Source organism: Molothrus aeneus, chromosome 2 (assembly GCF_037042795.1).
Source record: "Molothrus aeneus isolate 106 chromosome 2, BPBGC_Maene_1.0, whole genome shotgun sequence".
NCBI lineage: Eukaryota > Metazoa > Chordata > Aves > Passeriformes > Icteridae > Molothrus > Molothrus aeneus.
The window spans coordinates 44,580,970-44,603,439 of NC_089647.1; the positions used below are offsets into that span (position 1 = coordinate 44,580,970).

General features: G+C 42.9%; 1 protein-coding gene across 1 annotated transcript in view; it reads left to right on the forward strand.

Moving 5' to 3' along the window:
• Nucleotides 1-22,470, forward strand: part of FGF9 (fibroblast growth factor 9) — a 30,082-nt gene that overhangs the window by 3,366 nt on the left and 4,246 nt on the right. The window contains exon 2 of the mRNA XM_066544823.1: nucleotides 4,545-4,648. Within this exon, the coding sequence (XP_066400920.1) occupies nucleotides 4,545-4,648 (104 nt within the window). The remainder of the gene's footprint in view (nucleotides 1-4,544; nucleotides 4,649-22,470) is intronic.

The following is a 22,470-nucleotide window of genomic DNA, read 5'->3' on the forward strand; positions in this document are numbered from 1 at the left end:
CGCTCCGGGGTTGGGAAGACCGGGCACGGCAAACCCGTGGGATGCCTAGGGGCTCCCGGTTTCTTTGCGGGAAGGTACTTTTGTATCGTTGCCGTGACATTGCTGTTGTGTTTGCCGGAAGGTCACAGAATAGCTGGTGCTATTTGAGTTTTGGTGATTTTGAAATCTTCTGATGATCCTGGGGAGGTCTGCATCCCAACTCGGGAGCTGCCCTGGGGAGAGCGAGCTCACATGGTCTCCTGCGAGCGTGTGCGGGAAACCTGCGTGCGCGTGTGTGGATGCGGGGGTACGCGTCAGAAGGAAGTTTTTCTCCAGGAATAAGGAGGACAAAGAGAAAACCCCGGGGGCTGCGCGTAAACTCCTCTCTGGGCTCTGCCCTGTGGGAATCCCCCTCCCCGCACACACCTCTGGAGAGACATCAGATAAGAGTAATTCTTTTGTGATGCTATGTTGGATGTGTGCCTATTGCATACAATGAACCGAGCCATATTGTGTGTCTATACTCGCCCGGTTCTGGGAGCCCTGGCATTTCGCAATTCCTGCAGCAAGATGTCCATCTCCAAAAGAAAAGCTCCCCGGGAGAACCCGGCTGGGTCCCCCCCGTAATGTGATCTCAGGTGATCAAAGCCTTATCTCTCCCGGGTCACAAGAGAAAATTTTTTGATGCAGTCTCCTTTAGTGTAGGGCATTGGCTAGACAGTAGAGTCATTGTAAATTCAGGAACTCTTTAACAGCGGAGAGGCGTGTCTCTGTGCGTCAGCACAAGTACTGCATGCACAGCATTAAAAAAATAGGAGCATGCAGGAAAAGGAAAAAAAAAAAAGCTTGTCAGCAGGTGACCTCCGCTCCCCGGGACCTGCTGCTACAAGGAACCGCTGCGTTCATCATCTGCGGGAGCCGCGCAGCCGCCCGCCCTCCGCCTGCCCGGCCCGCCCTGCCTGCTCCGGCGCTGGGCTGGCGGGGCGGGCTCAGCGCCGGGAGGGCGCGGGGGCGGCTCCGGCCGGGGGTCTCTGCGCTGCCCGCCCCTCTGCTGCTGGATGCGGGTGGGCGGGCCTGCCCCCCGCCCCGCGCTGTCTCCGGGGAGAGCCAGCAGGCCGGGGCGGGGCGGGGGGAAGGTGCTGCATGCGGGGAAGGCGCTGGCCCCCGGGACTGGGAATCGTGGGCCAGGTTTTAGGCGGAGGGAAAGGCGCCGAGCAGGCCCGACAGTCTCCTCCGCTATTGAGCGTTGCAGAGGGGAGGGGATGGGGGGGAGGGGATGGGGGGGGGGGGGGGGCGGGCAAGGGCGCTGTGAGAGCCTGAAACTGAAGCAGGGCCCTGCTGCCTGGGAGTGCTGTGTCTGTCTGCGCTCCCGTCTTTTAATTGGCATCGTGTGGGGGAGCGGGCGGGGTGGTGACAGCTGCGACAGGCGGGACGCATCCCGGCGGAGGGCTCAGCCCCGCGTGTCTCCGCGCAGCCCCGCACCGCAGCCTCGGCCGGCGGGCGGGAGGCCGAGAGGGGAGCGCCGGGGACGGGGGGGCGCAGGGGAAGCTCCTTCCCTCGCCCCATCTCTGGGCTGACCTCCCGGCGGCTTCTGAGACACCAAGGGCTCCACTTCCCTCGCCCCGCTGCTCTCCGCGGCAGCCCGGGGAGAGAACAGGCCGGAGGGTCCCCCAGTGCTCCCTCTGCGCTCCCCTTCCCCTGGAAGCCGTACAAAGAGGGGGCTGGCAGAGATATTTGCTCACCGTCTTCGTTGTCATAGATGGTCTGTTGCAGTGCTAAGGGAAAGCTGAACTGCTCCACTCCATTGATACAAGGAAAGCCAACGTGTAGCCAGAGACAAAAATGGGAAAAGGGCAAACCAGCAACAACATAAAACTGCGGTTACAGAGGTGTTCATTGCCTAAAAGCTAAGGAAAATGCTTCTGTAGGCTTGCTTTTCACCAGAGCTAAGACAGATGAAAATTAAAATTTTACTTTAGTGAACAACACACCTCCTCTCACCTGTGAGCGTGTCGGGAGAGCAGGGCCAGCATTTATGTCAGGCTGGTGTCCTGCACCATTCAGCATGGTTTGAGCTGGATCACGTAGAAGAAGGTGTGTGAAGGGCCGATGTGGGCATGTAGGAAATAAATAGCTTCCCTGAAACTTTCTTCCTTGTGAAGGAATGGATCTTCGAGCATTTTCCTTAATAACACCAGTTATTAAGGAAATGCAGTTCAATGCAGTGAGAAGAAATTCAGCACCCCATGTACTGAGTTATTTCCTCTCTACTTCTCTTCCTTTCCACATTTTTTAGCTATAAATAGGGCCCTAGCTTTCAAAGTTTGGAGTTGTCCTGATTTTCATTTGATACAGCCTCATTTTGAAGAGGGTTGTCTATTTTAATATCTGGTTCAGGTCCTAAGTAATATCTGTATATTATAGAAACTATACAGTGAAAACATGCACAGAACTGTGGGACAAATACAATCCTTTAGCTGACAAGACTTCTGTAAGACTGGATGCTTGGCCCCAGATAATCTCTTGAAGGACTTAATATGGCACATAAAACTTGCTGTGAGTAGGCTTTTGAGTATTTCAAATGAAGAAGTCTTTATTCTGATCTCAAATATGTGCATGCTCTTTGCCAAGTACCTTAAATTAATTTTCTGCACTTACGATAGGACATGACAGTGCCTTTTTTGTTCTTTTGATGCAGTAAGCAGCATGCATTCAAATATTTGAAATGATGACAGCAATTAAAGACTACATGTGGACTGATATGAAAAATGCCAGACTCACTAACTTAGCTATAGTAGTGTCTAATACACACTTAATGTAAGATTTAAACTCAGTTAAAATTGCTTAGTAACATGTATCAAGTAATATGATATTTTGGTAAAAGCTTTAGAGAAAAAGCCTTAGTAAGAAATCTGAAAGTATTGCATGTCCAGATATAATGGGAATTTTAAAATTGTTTCAATGGATCAATTGTATCTGAGACACTACATATACCAGAAAAAAGGCGTGCTGCCACTTTATATTACTTAAATAATTACATAGTGGCAAAATATTTCCTCCCAGTATTTTTTATTTGTGCATATGTAGAGAATAATTTAAAATGACCAGGCCTTAAAGAAGGGTTATCAAAACAATAATACTGTGGTGTTTGTAGTGCTGAATAATATATAAGGTAATGATCAATACTCCCTTACAGGGAATACTTTTCATCTTTACATTAGCTTGGCTATAAATTTTCCCTATTGGCTTCAACTTGTGCTGTGTTCAATCTCTGCAATTCATGCCTGCTATTGATTAGTGCACAACTATTTTGTGGGAGATGCCAAATTAATTGTCTAAAAAAGCCATGAAAGTGCTTTTTTATTGGCCATGTGAGGCTCAACACACACTATACTGTTATTTCATTATTTCATATACATATGATTTCCAATAAGCTTTAAAAAATAGTTATGCAGTGTACTTATACATGAAAATTCACATAATGTATTGAAAATGCTACTCTGTGCAGGACACACCTTATTTTGTGACTCAGAAAGTAGCATAACACAGCAGCATGCTTCTGAATGTTGCTGGATAACTTCCTGTGAGACCATTACAGTGTTAGATGAGCACTCCCAAATAGGAAGAAATTTCCATTTTTTAACACAGGATTACTAGGCTTATGCTAGATTTCAGCAGTAGCATCCTCACTGAAGAGGTAAGCAATTTGCAGGGAAGGCTGCTAGAAAATCCCCAAACCCTCAGAACCAGATGAGCCAATACTTGATACAGATACTTGTACTGTGCACATGGGTGCTGAACCTTGGAGATTTGCAAAAGCAGTGCTTCTCTGCGAAGTATTCTTGTTCCTAAGAGAACAAATGTCGGTGTAAGTTTGCTGTTATTTGCATGGGAAAACTTAATCATGTACGCACTATTACACTTAGGTGTAGGATGTTTTAATGTCTGAATTTTAGATGAGTAAATGATAACACACCAGAGAGACTGGTTACTATCTAAACAGAAATGCATGACACTGGACTATACTAAGGATTTTCATTTCTCAAGCCTCTGGAAGATCATACTGTGAGTAAATCTTTCCCTGTATTTCTGATTCATTGATGTCTGAAAGGAGATCTTTTGGTTCCATGTGTAACATTGCTTTATTTCACAATTCCAATTAAAATGCGTTTTTTCAGAATTTATTTTGCAAGACAAGTTTCATAGGTTCCTCATTCCTGCTAATTTTGGCAAACTAAAAACTTTATTTTTTTTCTGAATATATTATCTGTTGTGCAAATCAGAATAACTGAGCTTAAGATACGTGTTTAGGAATGATGAGAAAGATTGGGGGCAATCTCTAAATTTGATACATTAATGCTGTTTGCAGTGCATCATTCTAACAAAGACCCAAAGTACTTGAAGTATTGTATATTAATTTTGTCCTCATCTTCCAAATAACTCAGAAAATGGGAAAAAAGCCTTGAAAATAGCTGCTTGACACTCAGGGATAAGTCATATATGGGAAAAAAAATCTTCCAATAGGAACAACTCATACATTGTTTGTTTTTTCCTTTATTTCATAGGTATACTGGAATTTATCAGTATAGCAGTGGGCTTGGTCAGCATCCGAGGAGTCGACAGTGGACTTTACCTTGGAATGAATGAGAAAGGAGAACTGTATGGCTCGGTGAGTTCCTGCTAGCCTTGGGCAGTTATAATCCTTACATTCTGTGGGGGAAACACTGGCTAGCTCCTACAAGCTCCCATTGCACTATGTGTGTGTGCTGTATGAGCACTCTTTCTGCTCTGAATATCTTGCAATCTAATTCAAAACAAGACCCCGTGGGTGACATAATGAATGTGGGAGAGGGAAAAGGTGACAAAATCAGGAATGAGTAATAATGCAGATGAATGGCAATTTAGATACAAACAATAGAGACTGATGGCCAGATCTGGTCACTGAAGACTAAAGGATGTACTCTAAAGTTTGTAAATATCTCCTGTCAGTGGAAACCTAAATCCAGACAAAGTAGATTCCTTTTGTGTGTAGGCAGAGAGCTTTCTAGGAATTGACAAAATAAGGTAGAGGAGGAGGGAAAGGGTGGCATATCTGGATGAGAGAATGAGAAACAAGAGTATGACAGAAGTTATAAAAAGTATAGGAATGAGGGCAAGAGGCTTGGTGATCTTGTCCTGAAAGTTTCACTGGTGCTCCCTGAGGGATGGCAGCAGGAGTGAGTAACGGGTGTGAGGGAGGAGTAAAACTTGGTATTTCAGATGTGGGAGTTTGCCAGCCTACCTGCAGCTGATGGGCGACTGTTCTTGGCAGCATGGGCTGTCTTCCAGCAGAACAGAGAGAGAGGGAGTGTGTGTGTATGTGTGCATGTGTCAGTATGACATGGCTCTTACCTGGGACTGTTGGAAGCATCTGATGTACAACCGGCTTCATACCCTGGGTAGATCGTGGGCAGGTTCATCTGAAATTTGGCAGCTAATTCCCCAGATAGTAGAAGGCAAGCTCTTCTAGCAGGTAAATATCAACCTCCAAAGCTTACAAGGACAAGAGAAGCAGTTGTATTTGAGGAAAAGGATGGCAGGATTGAAGGGTAAACAAATATCTGAGGCGAAAGAGAATATCTGAAGCTAAGTAAAGCTGTGCATTTACAGGGGTTTATTAGAAGCAGAGGAGAAGGCTACAATGATCCATTGATTGTGTAAATGTTGAAGAGAAACACTCAAAAAGAAGTTAACGTGATAGAGAAGGGCTTTGAATGTAATTGAAGACACCTGTGTCACAGGGGAGTAGCAGTAACAGGGAGAAGGGTGGGGATGGCAGTGAGAGTAGGAGAAAATGTGAGATGATGGCTGGGAATGGGCAGGTGAAAACAGAAGGGATAAGAGGGAAGTCCAACTTCCATGTATATTATCCATGTAGAAGTGTGAGCAAGTGAAACTGGGAAAGTCCAGCAGAAGTGTTTCCATAAGGGTGTCCAGGTTCACTGATCTCTTTCTAGAAAAATTTTGTGTGAGAGAGATGAAGAGGATTATCTTCTCAACAAAGAGCAAGCTAGGTGAGGAAGCCGGGAGATGCAGTGTATGTGGGAAGCAGAAAAAGAGGTGGTAAAATGAGGGGCAAGGCTGGGATGGAGGATGAGTGAACATGGGAGAGGGGGAGATGCAGAGGTGGTGAGAGCCAGTGAGCAGGAAAGGCCAAAGAAACTGAATTTAGCATAAATGTCAATAAGGAGCAGGTAACGTTTGGAAGGATGGAGAGGGAGTGAGAAAAGGAATTGATGCAATGACAGATGTAAACCAGTTGCCTGTGAGGAGCAAGTTGTCATAAGTCATAATCCTTGTGCAGCTGATGAATGTGATAAAGAACTAGCAAAGTACATCAGGTTCAGTTAGGCAGCAAAAAGGCAGAACAACAACAGTAATATGAATCAGTAATATTGATAGTCATCAGTAAGAGTAATTGTTTCAACATATAAACACAGTGAATCAGTTACTCTGCATTTCAGATATTCTGTGACAGGAAATGTGGTTTTTGATAGGACTTAAATGCATAGACTTGGGAAAGCAAACGTTACATAACTTTCCTGTGCAATTTATGTTTTGTATTTGCAATATGTTTGGCTGTCAGAGTGAATTAGTCAAGACAATCTTTGCTGAAGAAATATACACAAGAAATTCTTTGTAAATTAGTAAACTCACTGCATTTATAAAATAGTTGTTCATGAACAGCAGTTCTAAAGGAGCCTGCTTTCCTAAGGAGCTGTGTCTCACAGTACAAGGCATGGGTCTCTCTGACATTCTGTCCCTGCAGTAGCACAAATTCCCTAGCCTTTTGTGTTTCTTGTATGGAGAAAGGACAGTGTTAGCTGTCCATGCTCACCAGACTGTCAGTTTGCAGGAATTACATAGCTCACCACTCCCAAGTGGGATGTGCAAATAATTTCTCTTCTTTACCCTGGCTCTGATTAGTTGCAAAACTGATAGGAACTTAATTTTCTTGAAGACCTTTGCCTTCTAATTGAAACTGGTTGACAACCTAAGGAGAGACAAGCAGGCAAATGGATGTACAGTATAATTGGATAACCTCTTTTTCCTAAGAAATGACACTAAAAATATGAAGCCATTCATAATGGAGAACTGGCAATCTCTGAGGCTAGAATACAAAGTTCAGGTTAAAATCTGATGGATGATAGGGCTTATTGTCAGCCTCCAGAGATGGGACATACTAAAGAGTGATGGTAATTGAATTACATTACTTCCAATGAAATATAACCTCTAATGGCTACTCAGTGTGATGATGCTTTAAAGCCTTGTCAACACTAGCAATCCTAGTGCCTATATTTCAGCAACTGTCAGTTCCCTTAGAAACACTGAGATAAGCAGGCCTCAGAGCAGATTTTTGTGTATAATTGGCTGGACATTTTTAAGTGACAGTGTTTTGCTTTTGGTTTTGGTAAAAAAATGCAATTAATTGAAAGTGAAGTTCTCTGATGGGAATGAATTTGCTGCTTGAACCAGAAGCAAGTCACAATCCAGTGCAGAATTATCTCTCTGGCAAAGTAGATCAGATTAAAAGAAATTAGTTTTGAGACTGATGTGTGGTAGACTGTGAAAAAGTTGAATCAGTTTTTCACCTGCATTAAGCAGACCAATATCTTCAGCTGAACTGCTCTGTAGCACCAGTAAGTTGTCCTTGTGCTGCTGTGCTGTGAGGTGTATCCCTCTGTCTTGGTTTATTCCCTAAGGGCTGTGAGCAGTATCAGCTTTGTCACCTAGCAGGTACCTTTAAGACACTGTGGCTGTGTTTCCTAAGATGGGAAACCCACACACAACTGAGCAGCAGCCTAAGAAATACTTGGTCTTGCTCTACATCAGCATTGGGGATCTAAGTAGGTGCTTAGATTCACAGCTTGTGAGGCATTCAGTACTTGACACTATTGGAATATGTGCCCTGTGTCTCACACTATCATATTTATATTCTAATTACTGCATGAAAAATACATTAGGCATGAACCAAATCAGTGACCTAAAAGACCTCTATCCTTCTATATTTGTATTTGAAACATTTGACACAGGAAGATTTTTTTCCCGGCATAATTGTGATGCCACTGGAGATGGGACATATGGCAAAGCAGAGCAGCCAGGATGGGTGATTGCTGCCAGTTTTCATGAAAGACAACAGTAGAGGCAGTTTCAGGATATCTTGATCCAGTCACATCCCTCTTGGCCTTCTCAAAGTTCTGCTCTCCCCATGGATTAGCTGCTTGACAAGCTCTTCCCATCTCCCCACTCTCACAGGGGGCAGGTCCTGCTGCATTTTCTGGTCAGAAGGGCACAGTGCCTCTCATGCTGCTTTCAGGCAGATGTGTGACATAACGTGGCTGTTCTCAAATTCCTCCTCATGCCATGGATTTAGCCAGGGGAAGCTGAAAGGCACCATGCACATGGTGCTGCAGGGGAACCATTGGTAGCTACCTAACAATGACTCAGAGCCTGGTTAGTGACAGCAGCTTTCCCTCCTGCCTCATCTGTCCCTGCTTTCCCTTTACCTTGCCTTTCCCTGGCAGCCTGCAGCTATGACTCATCGTGTTTCACAGCAGCTCCTGTGCTTGCCACTGGAAAGGAGCAAAAATGCAAACTACAGATAGGACCCAAAGGGGGTTAAGACAAGACATGAAGACCTTTTCTTTCCCAAGTGCCAAACAGCTTTTACCAACATGTCTGGCAAGGACATTAGCAAATGTGTCTTAGCTGTGTTCCTCAGGGCCATACCACTGAGGGAGGGAGGTCTTTCTGATCTGATCCCACAACCTTCATGCTTTTGTAGGCTGTTCCCATTGTCATGCTGCCCTTGGGAATATTAGCAGCTATTGTAACTATTACAGTAACAAAATATTGTGAATCACTCTCTAATTTTCTTCCAGCCTGTGTAATAGTAACTGTGTTAATCATTTAAATGGTTTGCTGTATTTCCATCCTTTATACAGCAGTATTTAGAAGTGCTCCCATCACTCTGGCAAGGTACATTGCTGAGTTTATGTCATGCCAGTCATTATACGGTCAAATACTAATTTGAAAACCTAGCAAAAATGAATATTCCAGCTGCAGGCTATCCTCTGATGGAGTTCTGTGCTACCTCAAGCACAGACCAAGCAGGAACATGGGACACCCTTGCCTCAGCTGCCCTGGCTGTCCTGGGCTTTTCTGCAGCAGAGAGCTGTGCTGCATCTGACCGCTGCCATGCCCACCCACGTCACTGATCTCCCACAGACATGCACCTGTCCCATTCCTCTCCTCAGACTGAATATAAATAATTTTTTTTTGGTAGTGGGTGTAGTGAGGCACAGGAACAGGTTGCCAAGAGACACTGTAGATGCCCCATTGCTGTAAACATTCAAAGTCAGGTTGAACCAGGCTCTGAGCAACCTGATGTAGTTGAAGATGTGCATTGCAGGGGGGTTAGACTAAATGAGATTTAAAAGTCCTTTTCAACCCAAACCGTTCTGTGAAATGCTGGTGCCTCCACTGCTCCTTGTGCCCTTGGCAGGTGGCAAAAGACAGCTCAGGTTGGTGCTCAGGAGGAATTTTGGTAGTTGCAAGATCTGGAGTAGCCACCAGGAAAGCTGTGCAGGTGGGGAGAGGAAGGCAGGAGTGGAGAGGGAAGAATTGTTGAGGAAGCAGGGAAGAGTGCTTGGAAGGAGAGCTCAGGGCAGCATACAGAGCTTCATTTACTCACAGAGCAGTTGGGACAGAGCTGAAGAGCTCAGACCAGGAGCCAGGGAGGGAAGCTCCACACCTCTGGGCTGCAGACTTATAGGGTGTGTACTGCAAGGTGAGATGTAGGAACGCTTTTAACAGGGTCATAAATTGCTGTCCTTCAAAAAGTGAACTGAAGGCTTGATTTGGGAGACTAAACTAGCCTTTTGCTCCTGAAACACTGGGGAGAGGGTGGAGGAGGAGGAGAGAGAGAAAGAGTACTGTCCTTGAAGAAACATGTTTTCCCAGTAAGTGTGCAGGGAGGTGACGATATGCCTCTTTATTGTCCCAGCAGGGCTGCACCTGCAGTGTTTTATGCTTTTGTTTGGGTCCCCACAGTCCTGGAAGGGCTGTGAAGCTACAAAGACTGGTGAACAGAAATTTTTCTGATAAAAAAGGACAATTTGTCAAAGTTTACTGAAAATTGCTTGGTGTAGGCAAGGATTTCTTTGGCTGCATTCTAAAAATATCTTTAATGTTCCTGTGCAAATAAAGGAAGGGAATTGTTCAGCCTTTCAAATGGTAGGTCAAGGTGCACGGAAACAACACGAAGAAAAAAGCAGGTTGAAAGTGCATGTTGGTAACAGCATTTGGGCCAGGTATATAATTACTACAGGTGTTTAAGAACTGGATAAATAAATAAATTACCCTCCAGTACCATCACACTTTCCTTTTAAATACCTCTGATCTAAAATGATTCCATGTGTTTCAGATTGATTTTTTAAAAAATAATAATCTGAATTATCTGTTCTCAGTGTCCAGGTACCACAGTTGGCATAAGCCTGGAAACAGAACAGTCTTGGTGCACAATTTTTGGAAGAAGAATTAAAAGCAATTTCCTTGAGTGAAGGCAGAGACTTCTAGGCTGAGAGTGGTCAAATCCCAGGAGGGATAATGGCTGTGGCACCTGGTTTAATGCCCTTCTGCTTGTGTTAGTATTATTATTTACAATAATAAAGTGGCTTCTGGTAAATGGTATAAATGGAGAGACAGAGGGTGATTCCTATGGCAGCTGGCTTGTAAGGAGTGGTCAGGCTTTCTGCACGAGCAGCTTTGCTCAGGAAAACCTGGCACTCCCATGATCAAAAACCCGATGGTGTCTTTTACTGACGACAGTGACTCGTGTCTCCCTGGGTAAATCTGCTTTAAGCAGGAGACTGCAAGAAGCAGGCCTGTACTTAATTTGATGGGCAAACTCTGAAGAGGCCCAGTTCAAAAAGGTGCTTATGGCTCTGAATGTTAAGGAAATCTGAAACTTTGTCAGACATGCAGAAATCCTGTGGAAGTGGTATCCCAGCAAGGGTGAAACTGCATGGAAGGATTTGAAGATTGTGAGAGCAAAAACCCGATGGGCAGAGGGTCTGCAGAGAATGGGAAAAGAGCAGGTTGCAGAAAAGATTGTGTCTTAGAGATGTAGAAGAATGGGCATGAAATGGAAATTGATGAAATAAAGCTGATTTGGGCCCTGAAATGTGTACTTAAACTTTTATAAGGTGAAAAGTTTTAAAGCTATAAACCTGGAAAGGGAACAGAAGTCTTTACCAACATGATGTATTCAGGAGGGAGTGTAGATGCAATACAGTTTGAGTGTGGATGCTAACTGGGCTAGCCCTGTCTCTGATAAAATCCTTTGGGTGGTAACATGTGTCTGGGGAGCTCCCTGCTGTGGGTTGAACAAAGGCAGTAGGGGCAGCCAATACTGCTACTGAAAGAAGTGGCTATTTTCCCTCCAACCATCCATCCCCTCCCTTTTGCTGGCACAAGTGTTTCTTTGCTGCCTGGGGAATTGAGGCACAAAGCTGGAAAACAGATCTGGCCAAGCAAAAGGGCTTCAGCCACAGTGGTTCCCTTCCAGGTCACTGGAAGGTGCAGCACAAAGGTGGGAGCAAACCCTGGGTGAGGGAGTGTTTGCTTCCCTCTGAGGCAATTTCCAGCCTCCAGTGTGTGTGTACCTGGGGCTGTGTGCTTTGTGTTTGGCTGCAGGGCTATCAGTCTGGCTTGGGATGCCCTTGGGACGTTAGGAACATCCTTTTAAATGGAAGAGTAGAGGAAGTACATGCATGATGAATTTACTGAAGCAGGATAAATAGTTTCAGGCAAGCATGGTATTTTATTTTTGGTAGGAATACCTTTTTCTAGAAATCGAAAATAGTGCTAATCTTCAGGACTGTGTTAGGTATGACCTACAAAAGAGAATGTTTGTTACAGTGGGTAGAATGAGTGTTATTAGAAGACTTGTATGATAGATGGTGAAAACTCTGAAGAGAAGACAGCAATGGGGAGTGCTGAAAGGTATTAGACTGGAATGAAGCTATTAGTGAAGCTTTTATGGATTGGTCCCTGGACTGATTTTATTCCCTGGTTTTATTAGGGACATTAAACATCTTGTCATAAAAAGGTAGTGGTGTGTTATTGAAAATTTTGCAAAGCTGGGAAGTATTTTCTGCAGAGGAGGCAAACTCACAGAATAGTCTTGGTACCTAAAATATTTACGCACGAGGAGAGCTCTATCAGTGCCACTCCATACAACACTAGGAGGATCCAGTCTAAGTACAAAATGAAGTTTGTCACTGCGTTAAAGAAGATGAATTGAAACCAAAACAGGTACAGAAAGGGCATGCTGGGATGATCAGAGGGATGAAAAGACTATCAAATGATGGACTCTAAAGATCTTGACTTAGCCTGAGAATGAAAGCTGAGAGGGTATGCTCTTGCTCTCTGTAAGTGTTACACTTTGAGGTGTAACACTAGGGAGGAAAAAGAAGTCCTTGAAATAGAGTACGAGAATGGATTGGTTTGAATGGGTTATAAGAAAGCTTTGGCTGCATAATGAGGAAGATTCAGGCTGTGAGGAAATGGGTTTTTGAGTTGTCCAGAGGGATTTTTGCAGGGAGGTGTAGATGAGACATAAATGCTTTCTCTGCACTGTACATTAAGAAACAGCTTTGTGACTGTGGAAATTTCCTTTGTGGAGAGTATAGATCTGAGAAAAGTCCATATACTTGAGTTACGTCATTTACTTTACCCTTGCAGATAACCAATCTTAGAATTAGGATGGGCAGTTTTGCTGAAAGCTGGGTACTGTTAAATGGTGTTCCCCACAAGCACCAGCATGGGGAATGAGGCAGGAACTGCAACCTGCTCAGCAAGGTATGAAGGAATCTATAGAATAAAAGGTCTTTTGAGATGTGGGCACTGGTTTAGGAAGAAATGATAGGTCAGTACACTTGACACAGGTGATATGGGAGAAAGCTTTGTGAGAAACTGCAACTTTTGTGGTTGTTTTTGAACTATGGCTTCAGTCTTTTTTAAATCAGAATTTCATAGACTTGAACACTGTCACCAAAGAGGGACACTTACTAGTACTGTTCTGTGAGATAGATACTACACTTTTCCTTAAGTCTATGGTCTTCCTCAGGAGACTTAATTTCAAATGCTCACTAGGTCTGAAGATAATTTTTTCTGGGACAAAACTCTCAGTGATCTCCCTGCCTTGGTCTGCAATTCTATGTTGATCTTGGATTCTCACTACATGCCTGGGACAGGACAGTATGAGTAACTTCTATATAAATTATGTGTGTGTGTGTATGTGTGTGTATGTTTGTATATATATATATATATATATATATACACACATACATACATATACATATATTTATGTGTTTATATGTGTATATAAAAGCTAAGCTTTGGTAAAGTAAGATCCTACTCAAACCTTAGTTTAATGATTTGTTTTTCCCTAACTAAAGATGTCTGAAATTTTGTGTTCTCATAAAAACAGGAGGCTAGAGGTGCTGCTTGAGGAGGCAGCCAATGTGACCTTGCAGGAAGTCTCTTCCAGGAAGGGCAGTTCTGATTCCCTGCTAGTGCTGCATGCTTCTGCTTTCTTCCATGCTCCAACACTGGCACTCATCTGACCTGTCAGGAGATCAGTTGAGGGATATAAAGCCACAGGAAAATGTTCAGCTTCCTGAACTGGCTTGCTGCCTGTTTGGGCAAGCACTGGGGCTCAGTGGGAGAATCAGGTGCAGTGTGGGATGGTTGATGGGTTGAACACCATGCTTTCAACAGCAGGGAGTTGTTAAAGTGGCATAACTGCACTTTAACCCAAATCATACCCAGCAAGCAAGAGTGGGACATCTTCAGATTCTTTTCTTTGCAGTTGTGTTGTTCCCTGTCACTGCAGCCCTGAGCCTTTCTGGGGCTGGTTGTGCAATGATACAGGGGTGTGAAAAGGTTCAGTGCCTTTGGTTGATCTGAGAATACTGTGTTGAAGTGACATGCTAAAAGCATCAGCAGCAGTGACACACTGAGATGTGCTTGGGGATTATTCACTGCATCAGATAAAGATCAGATGTGCTCTGTTTCTGATTCAGGAGCCAGTGCAATGTGAATGTGGTACTCTCTCCTACTTTGCCATTCATAATACCATTCATAATTTCAAAGAGAGAGTAGAAAACGTTTGCCCTGTGGGGACTTCATTAGGGATTTTGACTAGGTTGAGATTTGCTTTGCAGTTTGAATGTGCTTAGGCTGATTTGGTGATGTGCAGCAATGTGGTTCATTTGTGTCACATTCAAAACCTTGAGAAATAAAGCTTGTTATAGTGCAAATCCATATTTTCCCCTTCTATAAGGACCTTTTGTTTCTTTTTTCATTCATTTTATACTGGCAGATATCTGATTTGAGGATAAGATTTTATATTTGTGTTCCACAGGCTGCTGCTCAGGTAAAACTTGTGTTCTAGTGTGGATGCTGCATACTTTTGAGGTCTGGCCCAGGCTGCACATCTTTAATCTGCTCAACTTTGCTCTTCAGATTTAACACAATTATAGAGACAATTGTGACTCAAGAGAAATTTTGACTTGATTCTATTATGGTTGAAATACCATTGCCTTCAATGGAATCAGGATTGGACCTGCTCCTGTAAAACCACCAATTAGTTTCATGGTTGTGTCAGCAGATCCCAATCAAGATAAGAGCTGTATTGTATTCATCATTTTAAAAACCTAAATCTAGACAGGGTTCCTGCCTATGAGAGTCTGCAATCTAGAGGCAATCTTTTAACATATAATCTTACTCTTTCATGACAAGGAGGATTTTGTCCCATTGATGCCTTTGTTAAGACATCATATAGTGTATAATCTGAACTCAGAACAGGAAAGTTATTGGAGAAGACTTCAGCAAAATCTTTTTATTTATTTTAGAATATACAAATGTTGTAAAGTTTAAACAAAATAGCAGGGTTTTCCCCTTTTTTACTTTAAAAATCTGATTTCTTTGGAAGATCCATGTTTGCAGGTGCCTGGAAGAACAACAACCTGGTCTTTGAGCTCTTCAGTCACTAGTTCTGTTGAAGTTGTTACTATATATCTTTTGGGTTTTTACAGACAGAATGACAACTTCTTTCATCAAAGCTGAAATTAAGTGCATGACTGAAGTTTTACCCATTGAAAGACAGGCCCACTGGTGCACATGTGAGGAGTAGGGGTCTCATGAAGGAGCAGAGCCTCCACTGTTTCCCAAAGGCTGGGTCAGCTGTATCACTGACAACATAAGTCATGGCATAGCAACACCAAAGATGTATGGATTTTCTGAGAGATATTGAGGAAATATCCTTTATTCTACTCAGAAAGCAAGATACTAAAATTGTGTAACTAAATCCAAGACTTTTTGGCAGGATTGCCCCTGGGAAAAGGAAGGGGGGAAGTGTCCAAAAAGTCACCCCTGGAGAGACTGTTTATGACAAGTGTTTGCCAAGGGAGGGGGCACTGCTGTCTGAAAAAGGAAGCATGACATCTTTTCTTCAGCAGCAACTATTTGACATGCTGGCCTTCCTTCCTGTCCAAACAAGGTGGGAAATCAAAAGGCCTCATTTTTAAACAATTGAAACTGAATAAGCAATTGAGCCCTGCTAGGTAAAGATCATAGTGTGCCAGTCCTTTGTTGTAGTGCCCACCAAAGCACATAGTTTTAAAAATTTTTCTGTGAAGCTTGTTGGTTTTCAAACCCCAGTGGCTATGTGGCATTTCAGTGAGGATCTTTCCAAAATGTGATAGCTTGTGATGCTGTATTTGTTTTATGACCCCCATCCAGAATGACAATGTGATCAGTAATGTCCTTATTCGCTGAGCTAGTACCTAGCTGGTAGCTTTGCATAAAATTAATAGCAAAATATGGAGACAGGCTTTTGTTCATCAGTCCTTGACCAAATCATCTTGCTGAAAGAATAAATCATGAATTACTTTTATAATGTATATTTATATCACTACATATGTATAACAATTATTTGGTCCCTGTGGCAAAGTGTTTCATGAAGGGTCCTGAGCATTCTGCTCTTTTTATGATGCCACCTGGTAGCTGAGAGATGAGGTGCTTCGTTAATGGTGGATAAATCTCTTTTGTGGGGTACTCACTGAATGTAGAGGCTCATGCAGATTAAGTACTTCTTATCCCTCACTTTACAATGTTTTCTGCATGTGAGTTTAGCTCACTTAAACAGCACTTTTTGCTGAATGAGGTCTAGCTGTTCTTTAAAGCTGTGTTCCGTGCTTAGAGAACTGCAGAACAAGGCAAAAAATACTGACAAAACACTTTGTTCCATCTTAGTTGGATTTAAGGCAAGCATGTTTTATTTACAAATCTCTGTCTGGGTAAAACCTTAACTGGTATTCAGGCTAAAGACTCTGTAGCTGTAGGGTGGCAGCCCTGCTTTGAAATACAGGTTGTCTTTTGATAGAAGAGAATTTGTGGAGTGGGGAGCTGGGGAAGGTCAAGTTACAGCTTTCAGTAAATCTGAGCATGCCTGAAATGGTTCTTTTAATGTCTTAAAATATTTGTTGCCTTTTTATCATTGCAAGGCTGATCCATGTTCCGTTTAAGCTGACGGGAACCCTTCTCCCATCTTCTTTAAAAATTGGCTCTGGCCCCTGTATCAGATTTCTGAATACCACCTTGCTTTCTGATTCTTGGAAGGGTTCAGCCAAGCGTTATGAATTAGATGCTTAGATAACATTGATGACTGCAGTTCTTTATTGTGCCAAGGGAATCAAAAATAAAGTAGAGGTTAGAAGTGTGACTAGTAAATGACACAGTGTGGGCCCAGATCTGCTGGTGTGGAAGGGAGGGGAACAGACCTGCTTGTTTATTTGTTTTCTAAGAGTCGACTTTGTCCTGGTCCTGTTCTGTTGTGGTGTGGAGAAGGAAGCTCGTCAGCTTCCAGAGAAAAGACACTGTGACAGCTTATGTAGCCTGAGATCTGCCCCTGGAGTTTTGTCAAGACTTCCAACAGCGTCATGAGCAGATCTTGGGTGTTTAGGTGAAAATGAGTTTTCATCTCATGCGCTTGGCTGAGCAGATATAAACCCAGCCTTTGTGAACTTCGGCATGGCTGTTGATGGGCTGCCTATCCTCAGGCACAGTGGGGCTGCTCGTCCCATAATGATTTCATGTCCAAGGAGGGCATGCTTAAGGCTTGACAGATGCTGCAAACTTGAAATCTCAAAGGAGAGGATATCAGTAAAACCAAGAGCTGAGGAGTTGGCAGTGGCAAAAATGGATGGAGGCCTAATTGGCATCTCATCCTGCAGCTCACATCAGAAGAGCTCTGTAAACAGCCCCGGTGTAGCACAGTGCTCTGTGCCAGCCTGGTCTCTCCAGAGAAGGTTCTTGATAGTGTGGAGAGCAAGGGAGCAGGAGAAGAGTGGCAATGGGACAAAGGCCTGAAGCATTGAAATCCCTCTTGCACTGACAGTGTCCTGGGATTTTACTGTTGGTACTGGAGTCTGCTTACCGTGCTCAGGAAGTGCTGCTTTTCTGTTGTCTGCATCAGGGCCTGGAAGTACCACAGGGTCTGCATCTATGTAGGTGTTGTGTTGTGGCTTTTGGCAATCATGATCCCAAGGGGTTCAAGTTCTGCTGGATCTTGGGATCTTTACAAGCTTTTTGTATGAAAGATGCTAATCTTTAAGCACCATCATTACTTCTGCATGGCAGCAGCACAGAACAGATGCGCTTGATTTTTATTTTGTAAGTGGGGATTGATGTATAATAAAAACTTTATACAAATTAACTAAGAGGTTTAGGGGAAGCAAGTAAGATGGATACTGGATGTACTCTGTGAGAGTACAAGGTGACCTCAGGTAGGGAGAATGCAGTTGCCTAACTGTGGTTTTGCCAGGGACACCTTGCCTGATTTCCCTCATCTTATTTAATGTGCCATGGAATATGAAATGTATATCAGTGGCAGCATTGGTGCCTGACTGCTTGTCTCTCCTCTGGCCCTGAAGGCTTTCCTGCTAAAAAAGAAAAAGGCTTTCCTGTCTAAAAGGCTTTTGGAGAGCTACTGACACAAACACAAAAACCAGTCAGCTAGTCCTCTTGGCAGACTATTTTTTTCCCCATTTATTTCATGTTCTGTCAAATTATCAAACAAAGCATTCTGAAAAGAGGCTGCTTGGAGAAACTCATCAAAGAAAGCTCTGTGACACTTACCAAGTCAGACACACAGTGTGCAGGCCTTGACTCACACTGTGGTCTAATTTGGAAAAGAAAGTGGTGCTGCTTGGACACTGGTATTTGGCTTCTCGTTGTGGCTGGAGGTGGTTCACCCAGCCAGAAACGAACAGGCTGAGCATGAGAGTATAGAAAATGCCACAGCAAATGCTAAGCTAGACCCTTATTTATGACAGCTCTGGATGAGTGTTAATTATTAGCTGAACATAGTGTGTTCTAGAGGCTGTTTGCATTACAGCATGGGAAGGGCCAATGGCATGTAAAATGTGTGTGTTGGTAGGCAGAGCAGCAAAGCAAACTGCTTCAGAGGAGAATAGGGCTTTTCTTTGTTTCCCTTCACTACATATGCAGTTTTCAGTAATGCCATGTAGCCATAATAAGGGATTTCCATGAAATTACTCAGGAGATTATACATATAAACATGACTTTTATTAAGACAGGGTGGATTAACAAGGTGTTAGTGTGCAGCAGGTATACAGGAAGTGTTGACTACATCAGATATATTTCTTGTTAATAGTTGTTTGGACTTCTGGATTAGGTGTTTTCTTGTCTCTGCTGAATCAGTGTAGCAGTTTGCAAAAGGGAGAACTACACATGGCATAGAACAGAGTAGTTTGCTTGGCATGAAAGGTACTTGCTGTGATTTTAGGAATGATGGTCTGAAGAGGCTTTCTTTTATCAGATTACAAAGTAAATTGAAGTTTTAGCTCCATAGGGTTATTTAAAAGAAAGAAAGAAAGAGTATTGATGTGTTTTATATTGGACCCTGTACTGTTCTTTCAAGTATCAAGCAGCACGGATGTCTTACATTCTTTAGAGTCATGAAACCATTCTCTGAGCAGTATACATGTGTTTTACGTGTTTCTACTTATTTGCAATTAACCACTTCACATGGATAGCTATTTTAAAACAAGCTAGCAGAACTTTCATTTGATGCCTGTAACCATGCACTTTATTACTTTAGAATCTGACTTTTAGTCAATCTGCCTGGAGATAGGATAACATAATTATTTTCTTTCCTTGTTAGGTGGTGGAGAATGTAAAAAGGGAAAGGGGTCCTGAGCTTGCTAACACTGACCAGCCATTAGCAGTTTTCTGAATTAAATCTTTCTCGGGGTTTTGTCTTTATAATATGTGCATCTTTGTACAATGCGATTATTTGCACATTCTGAGTTAAGTAACAGGTTAAAAAACCAAACAGGTGAAGCATGGAAATGTAGCAAAATGAAAATCAATTACTTCGTAGCTGAATACTCTATGAACAGCTCTCACAGAAAACATGTGGAATGTGGTGCAACATCTGATTTATATAATTTTGAGGTCACCTCCTTATTTGGCCCTGAATTAAATGATTTGAGCAAGGCAGGCAGCCTCCCCTTTCACAGGAATGCAGGTTACTTTCCATAGCTGTTCCAGTTGGGTATGTTTGGTATTTGTGTCAGCTTTCGACAAAGATGTCCAGCAACTTTAAGTATGGTGCAAGGAAATATTTGCACTGGAAAATTGATAGAGAAGTCAGTTGCTGGAATAAAGGTATGCAAAAATTGCTGTATTGTAGGGCTAAATCTTGCTCTTCAAATGTGCATAGAGGGACTTTCTAAAAGTCATAGCTAGAAGGAGAAATGTGATCAGGAAACACCATATCCTTTCCATACTGGGAGAGTCGGTTTAGAGCAAGACTTTCCCTTCCTAAGATGGAGAGACAAAGGGTGATGTTGGCAGGATGGACCAGCCTCACCTCTGTGTTATGCTCATTTCTGGCTGGAATAAAGACATGCATACTTAAAATGTGAGCATAAGGTATTAATGCTATGAAGGGCTATGGTGGTACATGGTTTAGGGGTAGGCTCATCAAGGTTAGGTTAATGGTTGGACTCTGGGATCTTAAAGGTCCTTTCCAGACCAAAGGATTCTGCATAAATGACTGTTCTGGTGGATGCTGATTTCTGTCTGTCTTGGTATTAGATGAGACATCATTGTAAGATTCTCCTAGGGCATGGGAAGAAGGATATTATGGGATTTCAGTGTGCCACATTACTTACAGGATCTGATCCAAAGTTGTCAACACTGATTTACTCCAATGGTGTCTGACCACAACCAGAATTTCTAAGTCTCCTAGAAGGAAAAGGCTTGACTGTATAAAGAAATAATTTAATTTCTTTTAAAGGGTAATTGTTAATGTCCTGCCTACCTGATCCCACATTCTGATTGCTCTGTCATGTTCATGTTGAAGTATTTGCCTCACGTTTGTACATGAATTTCTGAGAATTTTGAAGGACAAAAGAGATGTAGCTGTCTTGTAAATGAATAGAAAGTTAAAATAGGATAAGCTTGTAAAATGAAGATTGAATTTGTGAGCTTGAAATCCATTTAACTCATCCAGAGTGCAGTACAATGCAAACCCTGATTCAGGGTCTGCTAGTTATGTGTACCACAGCACTGTCATGATCCATCAAACCTGCCAGATAAAGAGAGGCTATTTTAAAATTTCTCCTTCAGGGCATGGGGAAGTAGTTCTTGCAAAGATAGAAATTTATGATGATGCTAAAAAAAACCGCAGATGAAGTGAATAATTAATGAATTCACGACAGGACTGAAATATCTTCCTAAAATGCTGCTATTTTTAGCAGGGAGTTCTTCTGCAGTGCTTGTCATGTGATCCTATTGCCTTCTGAGAGCAGGAAAACAATTTGAATTAGTTTCTCTTTCCCCACAAACTTATATAAGTCCAGTATATAATACTCCTTAGCATCTGAATCTGCCTTAGGACAAACACAGATGATTTTAAACCTCATGCAAAATAAACCACTAATGAAATCTATACTTAAAGATAATCCTCTCTGCAGCAGATTACCTTTTATAATAATTTGTACTTTTGAGGCTGTGCAAGGGGAATACTGCAATGGGTGTAACTGGCAGCTGCTGCTGGTCTGGTGATGCTCAATGCGGCTGCAGTTTCAAGCTGGCAAAGGACATAGAGGCAATTATCAATAGGAGGTTGCAGGGTATGGCCCACAGATAAGGGTTTAATGTGAACAGATTTGTGCTTCTTTTGCCTGTTACCATTGTAGACTATTGCTCTGTTTGAAGTAAAAAAAACCGAACTAAAAAAATTAAATTGAACTAAAAAAAATTGAACTAAAAATGTCAAAGTCAGGAATTACTCTAAAAAAAAGTTATCACATCCACAAAGGGATATGGTCACTGCCACAGTGAATTTTCAGGTGTTGAACATGTGAAACCAGGTCCTGTCTGGGATTTCTACTTTCTGAGTGGTAATGAGGTACCCATTAAAGGGGAAGTCAGGAGCAGCTTACTTGCTGCCTTTCTTGCCTACTGGAGTTGCCACAAATTTAATTTAGAATAACCCTCCAAATCCCAAACCTTCAGGTGTTTGGGAAGGCTTGAGGAGGACTCTGTCTTTGCAGCTCAATACCCAGTTTGTACAGGTGCAGAGGGGTGTTGGCTTCCTTTCCCCATTTGCACAGGGTTGTTTCCCCCACAAGGAATACTTCCTGGCTGTCTTCTGTAAGGTATATAGGGCTCCTTGGGCCTCTCTTGTCCCCAGCCCAAGTGGGCTGCCCTGGGAGCAGAGTGCTTGCCACACAAAGCAGCAGTGAAACATCTGGGCCAAAGCACATTGGTTTGGTAAAGGATTGTGAGCTGAGTCTCAAGCAGCAGAGGTGGCTGCAAAGGCACCTGCAGCTTCAGGAAAGCTGCTGGGTTTGGTGGTGGTAAACCTTGGGAAGCTCCTTGGTAAAGTCATGGAAGGTGGTTTCTTAGGGGTGCTTGAGCTGTGGCTCCTTAGTTGTGTGCAGGCACAGGTTTATGCCTTAGGTGCCATACATTGCTGCATCTGGGCCTTGGTCTCTTTTTTCCCATCTCCATGCTCCAATCTAAAAGAACTGTTTTAAGATTTAATATCTGTAAAACACATGCATTGTATGGAAACTTGTAATAATTAGAAATGGATCCTCAGCTGGAAGCTGGGTATGGTTGATGTGAGTGCTATTGAAATGAGAACTTGTTGCAAAAAATACATTGAATTATCACTATTCTTTTCTTGTGCCTGATGAAAAGACTATTTTCAGGCTTGTTTTTGCCAGCTTTCCATCAGCTCTCCCATGCTCACCACCTTTTTTCCCAGTAATTTGTGTGAGTCCTTCCTAAAATGAGTCTGGTTATCAGGTGCTGTGTTTTAAGCAATTTTTTAAAAAGCAAATT